Genomic DNA, 20,023 nt, shown 5'->3' on the forward strand with positions numbered 1-20,023 from the left:
ATTTTACCTAGAATTAGCATAAAAACACAAAGGAAATACTAATTCGTGCTAAATAATGCTAAAGCACGCAATGCCATTCAGATTCTAAAGGAGGAAGAAATCGAAAGTGCTTCTAAGGTGACTTTCCTCTCCGACGCTCAAGACCACGACCACCACGAGCACAACAAGCACCAAGACCACATCCGCGAACAACCATCCGACCAGTTTCCACTCGCCACGCGCAAAACTCAGAATCGCAACTCACCAAACAGCAATCAAAATCGTAAATAACCTAATCGCAAATGTATTGTTTGCATTGTTTCAACGATGAGACATCATCTTCTTATCATGCGATCTTGATATTATAAAAGGTTTTAGATTTTCGCTCGGTTTCGGTATTAGTTTAATTAATTTTCAAGTGCGGCCACTCGACCAGAGTTCATTCAAGTGATCAAGTAGTGCGAGTTCGCTTAGTTCACGCTCGGTTCACCCAGTTGAATCAAGTTTGGTGGGAGCCAGTTCGCTGTCAGATGCGACGCGATACACGTCGTCGTCGAGGAGTGTGTGCTGTGTGTGTCGTCGTGTCGTCGTCGTCGTGCCCTTTGGCGTCTACCAACACGTTGGCACGTGATTTCAACGTCTAAGTAACTCCGCGTCGCGCAACGGTTAGAAACTTAGAAAAAACGCCGAAGAAAACACGTAAGTATTGAAATTTTGCACAAAATACATAAAAATCACCAAAATTTACTTGATTTTTATGTAAAATATAATTATAATTGTGAAAACTTCTATATTTTTGCTTGCAAACTCTCAAAAACTTTAAAAACTTGCCAAAAATAGTTCAAAGTATTGTAAACTCCCGAAATAAACTTTCAACGCGTAAAATTAGTTAAAATCCAGCGCGAAACTGGGAAAACCAGTGAAAATGCAAAAAACTAACTTGTTATTTGCTATAAATACTTAGTAAACTATAAATTACACTTGTTACAAACGTTTAAACTACAATTATTGTAATAGAAGCTTAGACACTTCTAAACTTTTAAATTTTTTACCTTATGAGTAGGCAAAAACCTCCGCGAATCCCCAAAATACCCAGAAACGAAACTTGTTTATTCAGCTGTTTGAATTACGAGGTAGTAAAGTGCACAACACAATGGTTACCAAGGTGATGAAGCGCAAACAACTTTTGATTTCTACGAAAAAACTTTACGCCCGCGCAATTTTCTACGATTTTCATTCAACATCGGCATTTCCAGCGAAAGTTTATTCAAATAATTCAATAAACTACGTTTGCATTGAGTCAGGGTAATTAAACATACCGGGGCCGTGTTAATCGACACCAACCTGACGCAAATGTACTTGAAATGTCATCATAATCGTAGAGTAGAGCGCGAAACAAAAAACGTTTCAAGGTAGTTCCACGTCTAATCACGGGCATCGGTTGGGGTAATCACACCAGACACTCAATGCATCAGCAGATTGCGTGATGATTGTGATCGGATATCAAACGTGATGCGTAGGAATTTAATTCAATATTTTAAGATGTACCTATGTACGTGTGTGTATGTGCGTTTTGTTTTCGCGTGCGCAGCGACGTCGACGCGCTCAGCAGTTCGAACGGTTCAAGGTCGTCGCATCGCGTAATTTATTAAATCGGTACGTACCACCATCACGGAACACGTATCACATCCATGCGGTCGGTTTGAAGTCTGTATAAACATGTAACGGTGCGTTGAGCACATACCATACAAAAGTATAACAAAATCAGCTGATCGACAATCGACAGAGATCTGTATTACCAACATGGGGGCACCATTTTGTAATGACGTCACCACATAACTCAACAAGTTAAACTAACAAAATCAAATCAATGCGCCTGATAAAATCAATAATTTCTACATTGGCTAATATTACATCTCAGCTGTCTGGGGTCTAATCACTGATTGCGATTACACATTTGATAAGCTATCTGTTCGTGGTCACGTATGCAATCGATTGCAAAATTTCGCATGCAAACGCGATGCGAAACAAAAACAATTGACAATCGGCGATTTGCAATTTGGAATTGAAAATTATCGCCATTGCGACACGGTTTAATATTGGCACATTGCGTCACTTGTCTTTTTAAACAATGACAACGCAATAATATTTTTTGCGTTGCGCTGACCAAATATTTTTGTTTTATTTTTTTGGTGCGCACTGTATTTCATGTTATCTTGTTATCGCTACCCGAATACCACACAAAAATTAAGTATCTAGATTTTTACGACGTAACTATACCCAAAATATCTGTAATTTATAGCTTATCAGGGATTATCGCTCACTGAGAGGTCATTTGCACATCGCAAATTGAGATAATACGCATATTTTACAATACGTCATTAAATTTACGACTGATTCTTAAGAGGGTTAAGATTAGGACAGAGTGTATGATGATTTTAGCGGATTATAACCAATCAGGCTGTTGCAGATGGCGCGCACATCGCTGAGGTATAAAATCAGCTGATTCTTAGATCTGCGTATATTGCACCAGCGATTTGGTCAAATATTAGTTCTAAAACGCAGAAAAACATTAACATCGATATGTTAATACCTTAGAAAACACATTAAGGTATGTTTCATGCTTGAATATGACGTAGATTTCACTTAAAATCCGATAATTCTCTGAATTTTCGCTGAACTTTACTCTTATTTACACTTCTGCAGCTCTAACGGGCGTTTTTCGTACTAACACGCAACAAAAATATAATACACTGTGGTTGTGACGTTGTTGGTGTTGTCGACGCATCAACACCAAACGTCATATAAATGTTGCATGTGCTGCACCACTGCAAACGTTTTAAAAGCAACTTTCCTTTGGTTATAACACTCACTTTACGGCGTGCAGTGCTCGTGTAAGGATCTTTAAGCCTGTCAGCAGGCATTAAAGTACTTTCACACATTATAACATAAAACTTCGGTGATAACAAAAGTGTACCGTGGATATTTATTTTTAAATTAAATATTTTAAGTTGGAAATTCAAGTATTACATTTTATAAGCAAGTTTAAAATGGCATCAACTTTAAAGAGATCCACGTTGTTTATCAGCGGTTATTATTTATTGGTAAATATTAAAAATTATTGATTTTTTAAGTTTTTTAATTGTCATAGTTTTGTTATCGATAGAATTTATAAAATTGTTTGATTTTAATCAAAGTTACGCTACAATAAACAATGAATGGCAAATTAATTGATATTGCGACAAGATAAAATCAAGAGTGAATTTCCGGCACTTTGTGTTTTATAAATAGCTTCACAACGACAAAAATGAATGATAAACTATTTTTTACCCGTTTTAAAGGCAATTAGAAAAAATCAACAAATTTTTTTAAATGTACCGTAACTCAATGGTTGCCATGCTAATATAAAGTTAATTAAAATTAACAAACCAAAAAGTTATTCATTATAGTTAATATTTAAACAGATCCAGACGCGAAATACCGATAATACCCAATTATAATTGCAAATTATTTATGACTGACTTTGAATATTCCAAAATTTAACACTGAAAATTCACTGAATAGAAAAAATCAAAACAATGATCTCTAGTTAACCTAGTAGCTCAATACCAGTCATTAGAATTTCGGCCGTGATAAATAATTAACCTCAATCGAAATTAGGTAACACATCATACTCCCAGACAACAATAGCCCTAATAAACTCATAAAAACGAATAAAACAGATAAAACAATCCACCAAACCAACTCTAAACCTAATTACCAATTATTTTGAGTTGTTTTCAACTAAATTGGTAAATAATAACTCATATTTTTATTAATAATTGTTTGTTCGCTTGTAATTATCTACAAATAGTAAAATTTAGCGGCAATTTGTTTTCGTCTGGCTGAAACAGCAATTATATTAAATTTACTGTTCAATATTCTGACGAGTCACACAAGTCATCGCTCAAAATCGACTCAAACGCGAATAAAAAAATTAGTATTAAAATCATTGAAAGTCGAGATAGCGATGTTAAAAGTTACGAGTGTTATGAGTTTCGAGGCAAACTTCTCATCCAACATTTGATAATTTATATGAATGTGTAAAATATATGCAAGTGTGAGTGAGAGTGACGTGTGGCAATGACTGCCATTTTTTCGTTCATTTCCTGCGCGCGCGTTGTCATTGTGTACGCGGCGCGCGCACTCCTAAACAAATGTAAATTTAATCTAAATCAACCTCGGAAAATACATCCAAATGGCGGGCGGGCGATGCGAAAACAAAAAAGATAAACAATTGACGAACGAAAACAACGGTTGTTTGCTTGAGACGCCATTACAACTATATATTGCGCCAGTTAAGACTTATGCAACATATTAAACACACAGCTGCCATAATTATAACAATAATATAATTGACTTGTTGTTGATTTTGTGAAATATATATTTTTTTAAATCGCTCTTGAAATTTTATCGCTTTTTCTTATTCAAAATAACCAGCGACGCAATCATGACTCGTCCCAATCGCGCTCTGGTACTGATAAGATAAATACAAGCAGACAGCCGCCATTCGGTTGCTAGGAAAACGATGATGATATAAAAACAGATGCCGATAGATTCGAGACAAAATCGAGATTATTAAACGACGAGTAGTAAAAGTAACGTTGTCATGACAACCAAACAAGACCTTAGTAACGCATAATTAAGTGTTAATAATTAATTTCAATGATAAAATTCCTCATCCACATACTATAATTTAATTTTACTTCCTAATATTAGCAATATTTCGAATGTCAAACCACAGTTATTAAGGACACCGTAATTTATTACTTCCATAGCACCTATTATTGTCTTTAGTGTGTCAGCGCGTAACGAGCCGTAATAAGTTGTAAACAAAAATGGCGCGTTAAGTTTTCAATTCGTCGTGTGACCTTGCGCCTGCAAATCATGGCCATACGACGCGCACGATTGAGTAACCAACTCGAATGAGATGCGGAATTACGAATAAAAGTTTCATACACACACGCGACACGTGTCGGTAGCTACAATTATTTGTGATATTGGTACTAATTCTTGTCATTACCAAAGCATGCACGTTTGTTTTATGTATATTTACGTTTTTAGGCAACTAAATTAATATCTGGTAATTAATTTTTTTAGAATAACATAATGGAGGCCGAAGCTGAATTGGGCACCGAACAAATGGCACAGGAGGTGGTTGCTGAACCACTCTTCAGCACATTTGACCTAATCCTCCTCGCCATTTTAATTTGCATCGCCACGTGGTATTTTACCCGAGACAAAAAGAAGCCTGCTGCCACCAGCAATGGCAAATCCTATTCAATTCAGTAAGTTTATTACATATAACCTCAAATTTCAACTATCTAAATGGCCATTTTATTATTTAGGCCCACAACGATGACACTGCAAACGTCAACTGATAATTCTTTCATCAAGAAGCTAAAATCTTCCGGACGTTCGTTGGTTGTTTTCTACGGAAGTCAAACTGGTACCGGAGAGGAATTTGCTGGACGTTTAGCTAAGGAAGGGATGAGATATCGTATGAAGGGTATGGTTGCTGATCCAGAAGAATGTGATATGGAAGAATTGGTTAGTCTGAAAACCATCCCCAACTCACTGGCGGTGTTCTGCCTCGCCACGTACGGCGAAGGAGATCCCACCGACAATGCGATGGAGTTCTACGAATGGCTGCAAAATGGCGACGCTGATCTTACCGGTCTTAATTACGCCGTAAGTGAACTATCTAACTTTTTTTGAAAAACTCGTGTTTTGTTGCTTTATCAAAAAATTGATAATTCACATTGGAGAACAATCGAACTTGCCAGTCATGCTACGACCCTCAAATTATTCCACGCGCAATCGCTTTCACCTCGAATAAGCATAATTTCCCGCGTTTGCATGCGTAATTTTGATTAACGTTCGTTACTCACCGATATGTTGCGTTGCAGGTTTTCGGCCTGGGAAATAAAACCTATGAGCACTACAACGAAGTAGCGACCTATGTGGATAAACGCCTGGCTGATCTCGGAGCGACACGTGTCTACGACCTTGGACTCGGTGACGACGACGCCAAGTAAGTAAAACTGAAATAAAATTAAAAATGGTGTTAGAATATTAAGTTACTTGTTGACGTTGCTATGGTAACAATACGCGTTGCTATGCAACCAGATTGAATGTTAGGCAACTTATATAACGTTCTGTTTTATAGTATTGAAGATGATTTCATTACCTGGAAGGACAAATTCTGGCCAGCAGTGTGCGAACACTACGGTATTGAGTCCACCGGTGAAGATGTCAGCGTCAGACAGTACCGTCTGCAGGAATTCAAGGATGAAGTTCCCGAAAGGCTCTTCACTGGCGAGATGGCTAGATTACACTCCATTCAAAACCAGAGACCGTAAGTTTACTAAAAACAAACACAATTAGAATAACGTAATAATAATTTAAATATTTCAGACCTTACGATGCAAAGAATCCCTTCTTGGCCAAGATCAAGGTAAACCGTGAGTTGCACAAGGGTGGTGACCGCTCCTGCATGCACATCGAGTTAGACATCGATGGTTCCAAGATGCGTTACGACGCTGGCGACCATCTCGCCATCTATCCCATCAACGACACCGAACAGGTTGAGAAAATCGGCAAACTCACAAAGACTAATCTGGACACTATCTTTACATTGATCAACACTGACGAGGAGTCCTCCAAGAAACACCCCTTCCCATGCCCGTGCACCTACCGCACTGCGCTTACACATTACTTGGACATCACCATGAATCCACGTACGCACGTCCTGAAGGAACTCAGCGAGTACGCTACTGACCCGAAAGAGAAGGAACTCTTGAAATCAATGGCGTCTACTTCGCCCGAAGGCAAGACTAAGTACCAGGAATGGATCATCCACGACAATCGTAACATCGTGCAAGTACTAGAAGACCTCCCATCGTGCAATCCACCCTTGGACCATCTCTGCGAGTTGTTGCCACGTCTTCAACCACGATACTATTCCATCTCTTCCAGTCCCAAGTTGTATCCCACTACGGTGCATATTACTGCAGTGCTGGTCGAGTACAAAACACCAACTGGTCGTACCAACAAGGGTGTGACCACTACTTGGTTGAAGGGAAAACAGCCCAGTGGTGATGATTGTCCTACTGTACCAATCTTCATTCGCAAGTCGCAGTTCCGCCTGCCGACTAAACCACAAACGCCTGTTATCATGATTGGCCCTGGTACCGGATACGCTCCATTCCGAGGATTCATTCAGGACAGGAAACACACAAGAGACGAGGCGAAACAAGTAGGTGATACCATCTTGTACTACGGTTGTCGTAAACGCAGCGAGGATTTCATTTACGAAGAGGAGTTGGTTGACTACGAACGCGAGGGCGTTATCAAAATGCACGCGGCGTTCAGTCGCGATCAGGCTGAGAAGGTATATGTGACGCATTTGCTTGCAAAGAATGAGGACGAAATTTGGAAGGTAATCGGAGAGAACAACGGACACGTGTATATCTGCGGGTAAGTGGTTTTTTTTTTCAACCGGAGATGAAATTTTAATTTTTTAATTTGTTTGCAGTGACGCGAAAGCAATGGCTACCGACGTACGTACCATCCTCCAAAATATCATCAAGACAAAGGGCCAGATGACCGAAGAGGCGGCCGTGGCGTACCTCAAAAAGATGGAGACACAGAAGCGGCTGTCCGCCGACGTCTGGAGCTAGACTAGAGAAGAGCGTGACTAAGATAATATTCAATTTTACATCCACCTTTCAATGATTCATCAATGGTGACAATTGGCCGCATGCGCGGCTTTTAACGCGCATGCGTTGTTCTTCTTTTGTACTATCCCGTCTATAGATATACCTACATCTAAGTAATTGTTATTATGTTATTATATGTAATTATTGTTTCTTTTTTTGGGGGGCACCTTGAACACTGCGAGAAAAAAACACATGTTAAAGACAACACTACAAAGGGGCCAAGTAAAAACAATACATACAAGGCGTTTATATAGAAATTTACAAGTTCAAAATTTATTTCTCACACCGTGCGTGTGACTAAAACAATACCCACCTCGCCAATACAACGAGATTCATAACGTCCGCGTGATAAAATGAATGCTAATAATAAAATATAATAAATCAATTAACTTTGTACTCGCGGAAAATTAATCTTATCTTGAGAAATGACTATATCAATACTATTTAGATAACTTACGAATATGTACAAACTTAAAATCAGCTCCCATCGAAAACACTACACGCTATTCATGCGGTTCATGAGTTTGATAAATAAAATCGACGACGCTTTTTCCACCAACGCTACAAGACGTCCATTTTGGTGGGCGTTGGAGGCAGATTTGAAATTGACGGCAACGCCGCGGCAGCATCTGAGATAATATCCTACAAAGACAACTCACACCCAAATTAGTATTCACATTTAATGCAATTGAGGTTAGGTCACATAAACTACTACTACTACTTACGGGATTGTGTGTATTGCAAACGTAGCCCATGAGTTTGTGATACTTTATCGTTCCGGTCGAATGCATCGGGCAATACGACTCTAAACATTCGAAACAACTTCGGATCGTTCGCTTCGTGCACACGTTGCAATAGTGCCTCGGACACATCCATTTTTTAGCTGCAGATGAAAATAATTCGTCTGATTAAAATAGTAATAAAACATTCTTGCCGTGTGTAACAAACCTTCAGGTTTTGCGAATAATTCTAAACATTTGAGATGGTAACCCATGCCGCAGATCTTCATCGTGCAGATTATGTCGACCTCCATCTTGCCGCATAGAAAACATGGCACAGCTTGTTCTTCTGGTACAATTTTCTTCACAGGTGCAACTTTTTTCGCTTTCTTTTTGATTTTCTTCGGATTCTTCTCGATTTTTGCTGGTTCCTAAAAGTCATTCATTCAACAAACATTCAACATTCACTGTAAAATAACCATAGACTTTAAATCGAATCTATGAGGTTATAATAATCTCAAAATACAAATAATATTTACCTTAATCTTAACACCTAAAAACCCTGAACAATTGTCAGCCCCACATCGACACTCCTCCTTTCGATCACCAATCGTCGCTAGGTTGTAGTTGAAAGTCAACTCTTCATTCGCCGGAATATCGCAGCATGCAAACAGTCCTACGCGTGTATCCCCTCTCACGGTCCATTTCTGTGTCTCACAATTGGGTTTACACGAATGGTTCATAAACCGCGCGACATTTCCTTTTGGCCCCGCATCAATTGTCCTATTATAATCCAAACTCAAAAAGTAGTAATTCTCTGCTTTCTGTTTGTTCATATTTCCAATACGCCTGTGATACTCTTCTTGGTCTATTAGCTCACCCACGTATTCGATAACAAATTGCCCTTTTACCAGTGGTTCGGATGATTTTAATCCCCAGCCTCTACTCGCTGTCTTGTAAGGCATCAATGGCGGATACAATCGCTTATCAAAGCGTTGATTCTGACATTTTGTCTTTGCAGGACACACATCCGGATCACATTCGGTGAGTAAGAGTCTATTAAGACAATCAGAATTCGCTCCACATGGATTGGGCATATACTCTCGGCAGTTGCAAGCGTTGGTATTGCTTACATTTAAATCGCTTGGTTTTACATTCTTCACGGGTCGATTTATTCGTATTCTTATATATGGCGGTGGTTTTTCTGTTTTTCTCAGTGCTAAATCCCGTTGTAGTTTTAACTGTTTGCGAACCACAAGTGCCGTTTTAGCCTCTTCAACAGCCTTTTGAAAACTGACGTCTTTCTTATTCGTAGTATCCCCAATATCACTTCTATCATCTTCTTGAAAAAGAAATACTCTCCCAAGCGCAAACCAATAGTGATCGTGTGTTCCGTAAAACCGAACAACAAACTCGCCACTTTTATGTGGGAAATTTTTGACATTTTCGGGAATATCTTCGGGGAAAAGTATCACCGCAGGCCACCATCGGAAATGTCCATACTTCGCCCAAACAATTTCATCATACAACGGTAATCTGCCCGATTCACAATCTTCACAAACGAAAGTGTCATCAGCGCGGAAATTAATCGTTATACATTCAGAGTGTACTGATGTTGGGCAAGTCTCACAACACATTAAATTTCCACCTTTTGAGCAGATAAAGCACCAGTTGGAATTGATCGTATACCGTTTTATCTTGTGATGAACATGGCGTGGGCAAATTATTTGCGTTTGACTTAAAATCTCGGTGCCGGCCGGTATACAGAATGAATTGACGTGATATGTAGCCGGGCACTTGACGCATCTTATAGTTTTACTCATCGGTAACAGCGTTGTACACGCATGCGGGTTTTCGGAAGTACAAGTTTGACAATTGTGCATCGGACACTTGAAATTAAACGCTTCATCGTTGCTGATTATAGCTTGCGGCCAACACTTGAGACACTCTTTGTGAAAATATTTCCCGCAGCCATTCACAGAACACTTAAATCGATCAATGTGTTTTTGTAGATAGACAGTGCTCCCACATGAGAAACATGGCGGTTCAACATCATGTTTACAAGCGATGCACATGAAGTCATCGTGTATTGTGGGTGGTGGCTCCGCAGGTTGAGAGTCTGCTGTTTTAACCTCACTTACTGGCTCAATTACTTCGGGTTTTTCATCCTCCGAGACGGCATCATCCGTTGTTGAATTGTTGTAGTTTGTAGTGGCCGCGATCGGTGCCATAACTTTACTCAGTTTATTATCAAGTTGATCAATAAGATCCAAATCGGTTACAATATCGCTGTCGTTTAAATTAACTGCGTTCTCATCGAAATATTTACTTTTTGATTTGACGCTGACGATTTCTACGTTAGATGTTGTGTCTTTGGGTGTTGATGGAGAGGAACTAGCCGGAAGTTCCTTCGGTTCCTTCTCTTCCTCCTTCTTGACTTCAGTTTTTAGTTCTGAGCATGTCGGATGATAAAATCCAAAACAGGTACCTTTGCATTTCAAGACTGTCCCAGCAGATTTAAAACAAACATGGCAAACCGGAAGTCGTGGTACATCTTTGAATAAAACGCGTTTGTTACCCGCGGATTGCGCACTAAACTTAGAGGAAGAAGATGTGTCAGACATTTCCGATGCGGCATCTGATTTAAGTTTGAGCGATTGTTTCAAATCGGCTGATTTACCATTTTTGACACTTGATTTTGCTTTCTTCGGGCTATCATCATCTTTTTTCAGGTCATTATTTTCGTCTTGCATTACTAAACTACCTTTGATGATCAGCTCTAGATCTTCAATGACGTAACTGCGTTTTTGTTCATTACTTGAAGTTGTTGGTAAATTGATACTATCTTTAGGACTATCTGCTACACTTGCTCGAGATGTGGATGATGGCGTTGACTTGTTAGAACGGGTACTTTGTCTTCTCTCAGACACTTTCGGTGAAGCATACACCGCGATTTTCTTCGCCTTTTTAGTCACTTTAGGCGTAGCTGATTTCCTAACCTCATTCTTCGGCTTCTTAGCAGGGGGACTACGAACTGGACTATCCACAGGTTCATCTTTAACAACGACGCCATCAATTTCCGTCTCCGTTTTAATAGCAGCGCCTTCAAATTCATTATCTGTCTCAGTGTTTTGCCGCTTGCGCTTCATATTACGCTTGGATTTGGCAACGGAAAACATATTGAAGAAAAATTCATGACGTTCCTGCACAGTCTTGTTTACTAGCGCCTCCGCCTCGGCCATTCCTACCTTCCACGCTTTCAACATTTTGTTGGCGACTTTACATGCGGCAATATCACGTCTGATAGTTTTTATGTCGACAGGTTTCATAGTCTAGATAAAATTCAAAAGTAAATTATATAATTAACGTGACAACTAACACACACACATATTAAATTAAACTAACCAACTTATCCTTCAATAGCGCCGAAATCTTATCTAAAGTGTCCGGACCGTCGTACCGACAAATGCTGCACCTGTGCACCCAGGCTCGACGACCATTATCACCGAAAAATCGGACATGGTAAGACACACCAGTCTTTTTAGGACCTGGAAATAATCATGATTGCAATTTAAACTGAAGTTAACTTGAAGATTTATATGTGTACCTCCTGCCCGCCGATAAATCTGTTTCTCTGGATCCACAGTGACCATACACGGCCAGAAACAAAAAGTACTCAAACGCCCCACAACTAAATCGCCAACAAACAGTGGATCAGTATCTAAAAACGTTTAAAATGATATTTAATATTATAATACTGTCAATGCAGTGGAATAATGTGATTATTAATTAACCTTGTGCATGTGCAGGTAAATCATCTTCCATCTTAACCTTCACATCATCAAAAGATGGTACAGCATTTTCAGAGGGTAACGCCTCTTGTGGAAGATTAATAACCAATTCTGGATCATCCGTAATAAGTGGTTGAGTTTTCTCAGCGTCATCTTCACTTTCAAACTCGCAAATGTCACTAACAACGCTATCTCCTTTACTGGTCGATAACTTTTTCCGTTTTGGTGAATTTTCTGCCAAAGGTGATAACATATTTCTCTTTTTCTTTTCGCTACCTTTAGAACGCGGTGTATTACTCAATGCATCCATATTCAATTTACTTGCTTTCTTTGGCGAAGAAGATGGCGACCGCACAATTGATGGTGAAGTATGAGGAGACAACTTGAGAATAATCTTCGGCACCTTCGGTTGATAGTCATCCAAAGGTTCATCTTTAATTTTAATATTTGGATCAAAATCAATATCAGATGTGGGAGTTGCTAAATGTCTATCTTTTCCTTTCGATGATTTCTTATGCTTGTGTTTTTTTGCGTTTGGTGGTGACGCGCTTTGATTCAACAACTTTTTAAAGTTAATTTTAAACTGGATTTTTTTCGCAGACTTCGGCGTGACGTTCAATTCATTTAAGTCCGCCATTTTATCATCGTCAGATGTCACTGGAGTCCTATTACGCTTTTGTTTTTTACGCGAATGTGTATGTGACTCATCAAAACTATTTGGTGTTTTGAAGAAACCATCATCATTTTCTGACTTGCCTTCATCTTTTACCCCATCGTACAGAGCATCAACATCGATTGGTTCCTGCTGCGAGGTGTCATCAGTGAAAATAACATCGTCATCATCAATTTTATCACCTCCGGTTAAAATGGAAACTTCAACCTCCGAATTGGACAAATTCAACCCAATAGGTAAACTTGTTCTTGTTCGAGATTTTAAACTTCTTGTAAGACGACCAGCGGAACCACTTGCACCCATTTCGGAAATAGAATTATTTTCCTTGGAACTGTTATTATCATCGGATTTGCTTTTGCGCTTTTGTTTTCTTTTGAACTTTTTTCCTTTTTGTGACATTCGATCAGTCTCTTCTGCATTGAGATTAACACGCACATTCTTGAGTTTGTACTCACGCGACATATCATCTTCAAATGATGTTAGAGAATTCTGACTGGAACTTAAATCTGCAAACTCTGCGGTATCACCATCAGCACTAACATTAGACTGCGCCAAACTTCCATTAACTTTCTGTTTTGACTTTTTAATCTTTTTGACAGGTTTTTCCGGTGATAGAGCAGGTACTTTACCAGTTTTAGAAAATTTCAATTTAACGGGTGAAGTTACATCACTATCGCCTGTAATGTGTTGAAATATCATAGGTTTCTGTATTGTTTTCTTCTTAGATGCGTTTTTGTAATGTGGTGTCGATGTAGCACCGACTGTTTTCTTACGAATTGTACGTTTTGGTTCCGGTTCCGGTTTTGCTTCACTCACTGCATCTTCAACCAAAGGTGCAATACTAACAGCTACAAGAGGTTTCTGTTCGTAACCAGGCGGCAATTGTAACAAATCAACTGCCTCTTCTTGATTGCTCACCAATCGCGCACCGAAACCTTCCCCTAACACCATTTTCGTAATATCCATCTGAGATAAACTATCAACGCTTTCAATACTCTCATTCAAATCGCAATCGCTTTCATCCGACGGAACATAATCAACGATACTACATTGATCCTGTCGTTTCAGCAATGTTTCCAATTCTGTTAAAATAACCTCACTTTGTGGCTCTTCTTCAATCAGAGCAGCCTCAATTTCTTGTCCTTTTAATTTTCGCTGTTGACGTTTATTCTGTGGTGAAACAACTGCAGTTTGTGCGAAACTCTGTAAAGTTGTAACAAACGCAATTTCCAATGGTGTTCGCATGTCGGCAAGTTCAGGTTGTTCAGATTCATTAAGAATATAAATCGGTTCTTGTGATTCTGCGGGAGTATTTGTAGGTAATGTAACAATTTCTTCTTCCGGGGTACGCGGCTCTGCTACAATCTCCTCATTACCGACGTTTTCAACTGTCTCAGCAAGAATCCCCACGTCTTTACCTTCATCCACAGTTGGTGTATTAGTGGATGGTGCATCATCAGCAAGCAACAAATCTTCATCACCTTCAACTGCTGGTGTCACACGACTTGGAGATTGTTCAGGTGAAGAGAGCAACAAATCTTCTTCTGTTTTATCTTCAGTTAACCTAGAAGACACTTTTTGTTGCTCTTCTTTACTCTCCATTTCGAACGAATTGTTATTTATCGCGATTGCACCCTCTGTAACAACTTCATCTTGTTGATCAACTTGTTCAGTGGGTAACATGAGCAATTCGCCGCTTTCGGTCTTTTGCAAGCAAATAAGATTACCTTCATCATCATACGTGCAAAAAATCTCACCTGGTTTTGTTTCTGCAGTAACATCCCCTTCAAGCACCTTTAAAACAACTGTTTCTTCTTCGGCTGCGTCATTTTTAGATATTGAAGAGACATTTCCCTCAAGTGTACTTTCATTGTTACTGAGTGATCCATTCAGGTTGAAATCACTTATGGTGCTCATTTTTGAGTGAATACTACTTACAGAATCATCGCTCATGTGACCATCCGACACAACTTTATCAACCTTATCAACAAGTTCGATTTTCTTCGGTGTTAAAGGCGTTTTTGGTTGTTTATGAGGTGATGGAAAGATATATTCTTGTAGTACTTGTACTTTTTCTTTGACTTTTGGTGTATCGGTGACTTTCGGCCGCAGTGTTGATATAGTAACACTGGGCCAATCGTCTTCGTCTTCTGAACCATCCATATTTCGAAAGCGGCGTTTCTTCTTCTTGACTTTTTTCTTCGTTTGGATATTTTGAGGCGGTTTTGTTTGTGTTTGTGAAATTGTGACAGCCTCTTGATTTGGTTTCACATCAACTTTTCGCTTGCTGTGACCCGCGGGGAATAGGGAGACTTCAGATGAAATCGCAATTTCATTTTTGGATTTTTTCGAGAGCGTCAACAGTGACGTTGGAATCATATCTTCAAAATCCTCTAAAAAGTAATATTATATGTTTTCAATTGATATAACAAAACAATAGAACATAATTTGTATGATTTTATTTAGGTATAACCTCTTTTGAAATAATCCAATTGGATTATTATAATAATAATAACATACTCACCAAAAGACTTGTAATTCATTTGTGACACATTTGGTTTAACATGAGATTTGTACTCCACCTGGGATGAAGGTTTCACAATATCTCTTTTCACAGTTGTTAATGTTCTAGATGTTGATGGCACTTGAATTGTCTTCACAATTCGTTTTTGACTACTAGCAGGTTCCACAACTGGAAGAGGCACTTTTGCCTGAGACATTTTATGATTCAAGCTGGTCTTCAGATCTTGCAGTAAATTTCTGTCACCCATGATGGTCTGCAGTTTCTTGGAAGAAGTGACAGATTTAGCATCATTTTTTGAACTTGATGTAAAACTAGCAGTAATCTGTCCTTGATTGAATGTGATGCTTTCTTGTATGATAAACTTTTGCTGTTTCGATGTGCTTGGCGTCGCCGTTCTTCCAGTGGGTAACGTTTTCACATCCATTTTCTTTGTTGCCACTACACTTCAATCTTAAAGCTTCTAATATGAGTGTTTATTTAAAAATAGTTGCGAATTTCTTATGAATTTATGAACATCTTAGTTCTGAGTAGTTTCTTTGGGCGTCTTGGTTTAGTTTTCTTAGTTGAAATTGCGTTTTTCATGGATTTTCGAAAGAAAATTCCGTTTTAAATTGACAAACAAAAACGAATCATAACCTCACAGCGCGTAGCGTTTATTAAGCGTTGAGTGTGAGACGATCGACGAAAAGAATTATTTTACCAGCTGCACAACGGCAGATAACACTATGATGCGGCGTGTTAGTTGCAAATACTTCTTTGACAAATGTTACAGATAATCACTATTTACAGATTTGGCGTCTTCAGAGAAAACTAAGAACGCAGAGAACGCAAACACCACTTGACTGAGGGTCGAAGGACTTGATGGCGCCAAAACACAACTGTCAAAAACATTCTGTACACAACCTTGCGAAAGTAACATAAATCTCGGTTTAAACCACAAACACATTAAATATTAAACGAATAAACTAATAAAATAACGTTTTAAAATCAAATTAATCAATATATAATTCAAATCTTGTATTAAAAATAAAGAAAACCTCTTTTGAGGTCAAAATTTTCTAAAACTGTTGAACAGTGAAGTACGAGCACAGTAAACATAAAATTGGCAACACTGCAGTAACCTGATGCGCTGATTGGTACAAACAACTTAATTTCTGACAAAACAATGTTATACAGGATGTTTATTATTCGTTCAATATGATAAAAACTTTAAAAATACAATAATCTCTTAAAATATTGGTAATACCTCATGTAAAATTATGAAAGCCTTGGGAAACAATAGTTAGCCAAGTTAACCATAAGCGACGCATGCATTGGAATAACTTCAGCATGTGCGAGAAGACTTTTGGTAGTTGGACGTCGTTTAGGGTCAACATTGATGCACAAATTGACAATGTTCTGCACTCCGTGCCCGTATTGATAAATTGGTATTGTTTTCTTTACACCTGACTTGATATCCATGATTACTTTGGCCATAGGTCCGCTGAAAAGCCGTTCCAATGCGCACATCTCATACAAAACGCAACCCAACGACCAAATGTCCGACTTCCGGCCGTAGGGTTTACCTTCACACACTTCCGGGGCGAGATAATTTGGTGTACCAATTGTTGTTTTTGTTTTGTCAATACTTGAAACAAAAAAGTCAGAAAAGAAACACAATTACACGTAATAAATTAATTAAAAGCAATATACTAACTTTTGTAATGTTTTCGAAATGCCAAAATCACCAATTTTTACAACATTTCTGTTGGGACCGGACAGGAAAATGTTTTCAGTCTTAAGATCGCGTTGAATGATAAATTTGTTGTGAATTTGGTCCAGCCCCAATAAGATTTGCGTGAATGTTGAGATTACAAACTAAAATTTCAATGAAATGTCATACATGTTGTAAAGAATGCAATTCTTACTAACTTCTTTTGATAACAAGTCCGGTTTGTTGACCTTGATGTATTCGTAGAGTGTGCCATGCTGCGCGTACTCCATGATGATGTGAAATTCATTATCGCGAAAATACGAATCGAAATATTCGATGATATTTGGATGTTTGAGCATTTTAAGAATTTTCGCTTCGTTTTTGGCTTGGATTATAATTTCAGAGGTAGTTTCACATTGGATTTTTTTCATTACGACTTTCTGCTTATTGTGAATTTTCTCACAGAGAAACACATTTCTATCCATTTATTTTAAAAACAAAACTTTTATTTGCAAAATTATAACGAATTTATTGTGTACTTACCCATAAGTACCCCGACCAAGATGTTGAATCACGTTGTAAGCTTCCATATTTTAACAAATTTCTATTATAATATAAATCAAATCAAGTCAGTTTAGTTTAAAAGTTGAGTTCAACTCAATCGAATGTTTTACACGTGGTTACAATTGCTTCTGGCGTCCAACTAGACCAAAAACGACAAAATAACTTATCATGAATCTCAAAGACAACATCCGGACATGCGCACTTTGATTAATTCTTATTTTAACAATGTTAACTTTATTTTGAGTTAGGCAACCAACATAACACAATTACCAAATACCTTCACCAGTTGCCCGCTGAAAAACAAACTCAACACCGTCAATAATCATGATTCCATTCTCAAATCGAAACTTCCAGTGATTCTTTTGTCTTTTCACATGTGTATACTGACAGAGAATTAAATTATCTGTATCTTCAACTTCTTCTTCAGTGATATCATCACCTGAATCCGGATCTGGTTCACTGTCATCGTCACCTTCATTTAAAATAGCTGCTAAATCATCGTCGTCATCATCAGTATCCATATCGTCCTCATCAATATCTGTATCACTATCAGATTTTTCTACTTTTATCTTCATCTCATCATCGGTGCCATCTACTTGACCAGAAAAGTTACCAACATCATTCAAGCTACCAATTGAAGTAAACTCCATGTTGTATTGTCCAAATGACATATTGAAACTCATGTGGTCTTTGTATTCTTGATCAACCAAAGCTTGCATTCTTTCAGTTGCTTCCACAGTACTTAAATGTCTTAAATCATTGAGGACATCTCTTGTAAACAGTGCTTTGATACGATTGCCATTGATTTGATCTTGTGTCACATGCACGGTGACTGCGAATGGCGGATTTGAATTGTTGATTTTAACTTGTAGAGGGAATGTGTAGGCAACTTCTTGTTTCAACCACGAATCTACTGGCTGGGGTTGTGCCTCCACAGGAATAAACACACCTTGAAATTCTGGACACATTTCTTCTTTGATGTGCTTTACATCGACGAATTCTGGTTCGCATTTAACGAATGCATTCTCACGTTTAAACTCTTGTTTCTGAATACAGGAATCGCAAGATTGTGGAGTGGCAAGTAACATTTTCGTCACATGAAGTTTAGATGCATTTGCCTTCGCTACTTTGATATTCTGTTGTAGTTTGAGGGTCCAGATGGTTTTTAGTTCATTGATGGTTTCTAAATCGACGCCTTCTTCAAGAAAATGTTCGGATGATTTGTCGATGACGTCGTTTAAAACATGGCTGTAGAAGTTGTCCATCGTGGCTGAACATTGTGGTGGATCGTCTGAGGGTTGTCTTATTCCAGTAAATTCCATTTTTTTCGAGAGCAGCTTTATTCGGTTGCGTGCAAACACGTTAAACACGGTTGTTATATTTATGGTAGTTATGTTAACTAATAGCATTTGTTTCGGTCGCAATGAAAAAAATCAAGTCAGTCGGATTGAAGACAAACAAAATTGGATTTCAATTTATTTTCTAACTAGTTTTTGTCCACGACTTCGTCCCGGTAGTGTTTAATAAAAATATAATTCGTTTTTACTCTCTTGTTCTAGACATAGAATGTGTCAATTCTATTAATAAGATTTGCAATTTTATTTTAAACAAATTAATTATATAAAGAATTGCTAATAATGCACTTCAGTGCGCTATCTCGGATTCAACTATTTAACTATAACTATTATTGAATCTTAATGCCAACTTTTATCCTATAGAAAAAGGCTCTCTTTAGGATTTTCTCTGCAATTATTTGAATTTCTCTCGCCGTAAAAAACATCCTTGGACTTTAACGAACATTTTCAAAACAGAATTGGGCAAATTGGTCTAGACGTTGTTGAGTTATGCGCTTACCAACATATTTTGCGATTGCCCGAGTTGTGCAACAGTCACAGTCAGAACTCTTTAGGTTTAAATATGATGTATATGGGGTTGCCTACAGTATAATTAAATTATGTTTGAATGAGCATTAACGCACAAAGGCAAAGGAAACGTTTTTATTACTATGAAATCGTTTAAGTTGTGAGACTTTAAGTGTTTTCTTTGACTTATGTGCATCAATCCCTTATGTTCCATTTTCATTACTTCTATAAATATTTGCACACCAGATGTTGAATGTTGTTGATTTATAATAGAAATCGCAACAGATATGAATAATATACGATTATAGCGCAGATAATACGTATTTGCACAACCTACAAACAAATATTAACTTTAGCACGATACTGATAACTCTAAAGTATTCAAAACACGTGAAACTACACAAGCATTCAAATACCCACACATTTATAAACATGACAATCATTTTTTAGTATTATTC

General features: G+C 38.1%; 3 protein-coding genes across 4 annotated transcripts; 1 reads left to right on the forward strand and 2 right to left on the reverse strand.

Moving 5' to 3' along the window:
* Positions 1 to 478: 478 nt before the first annotated feature.
* Positions 479 to 7,996, forward strand: Cpr (Cytochrome P450 reductase). Of its 2 annotated transcripts, none has more exons than XM_065318262.1 (7): positions 479 to 678; positions 5,119 to 5,306; positions 5,367 to 5,709; positions 5,928 to 6,052; positions 6,188 to 6,376; positions 6,436 to 7,497; positions 7,556 to 7,996. In XM_065318262.1, the coding sequence occupies exons 2-7, from the start codon at positions 5,128 to 5,130 to the stop codon at positions 7,698 to 7,700; spliced, it is 2,043 nt and encodes a 680-aa protein (XP_065174334.1). In that variant the 5' UTR covers positions 479 to 678; positions 5,119 to 5,127; the 3' UTR covers positions 7,701 to 7,996. The 2 variants fall into 2 exon arrangements, with proteins under 2 accessions (XP_065174334.1, XP_065174333.1); XM_065318261.1 differs by lacking the exon at positions 479 to 678 and adding an exon at positions 2,856 to 3,083.
* NSD (Nuclear receptor binding SET domain protein) lies at positions 7,985 to 19,819 on the reverse strand. The gene is made up of 9 exons (XM_065317292.1): positions 17,974 to 19,819; positions 15,447 to 15,889; positions 12,253 to 15,315; positions 12,066 to 12,179; positions 11,864 to 12,006; positions 8,998 to 11,790; positions 8,688 to 8,889; positions 8,465 to 8,643; positions 7,985 to 8,381 (listed from the first exon to the last, which is right to left on the reverse strand). The coding sequence occupies exons 1-9, from the start codon at positions 19,110 to 19,112 to the stop codon at positions 8,301 to 8,303; spliced, it is 8,157 nt and encodes a 2,718-aa protein (XP_065173364.1). The 5' UTR covers positions 19,113 to 19,819; the 3' UTR covers positions 7,985 to 8,300.
* On the reverse strand, positions 16,610 to 17,852 carry LOC135789301 (serine/threonine-protein kinase Nek8-like). The gene is made up of 4 exons (XM_065299075.1): positions 17,683 to 17,852; positions 17,358 to 17,616; positions 17,143 to 17,303; positions 16,610 to 17,073 (listed from the first exon to the last, which is right to left on the reverse strand). The coding sequence occupies exons 1-4, from the start codon at positions 17,727 to 17,729 to the stop codon at positions 16,704 to 16,706; spliced, it is 837 nt and encodes a 278-aa protein (XP_065155147.1). The 5' UTR covers positions 17,730 to 17,852; the 3' UTR covers positions 16,610 to 16,703.
* Positions 19,820 to 20,023: the final 204 nt, after the last annotated feature.

Source organism: Atheta coriaria, unplaced genomic scaffold (assembly GCF_025399875.1).
Source record: "Atheta coriaria isolate IRGN ID8LTWV9N9 unplaced genomic scaffold, Caltech_Dcor_3.1 hic_scaffold_3_pilon, whole genome shotgun sequence".
In the NCBI taxonomy this organism is placed as follows: domain Eukaryota; kingdom Metazoa; phylum Arthropoda; class Insecta; order Coleoptera; family Staphylinidae; genus Dalotia; species Dalotia coriaria.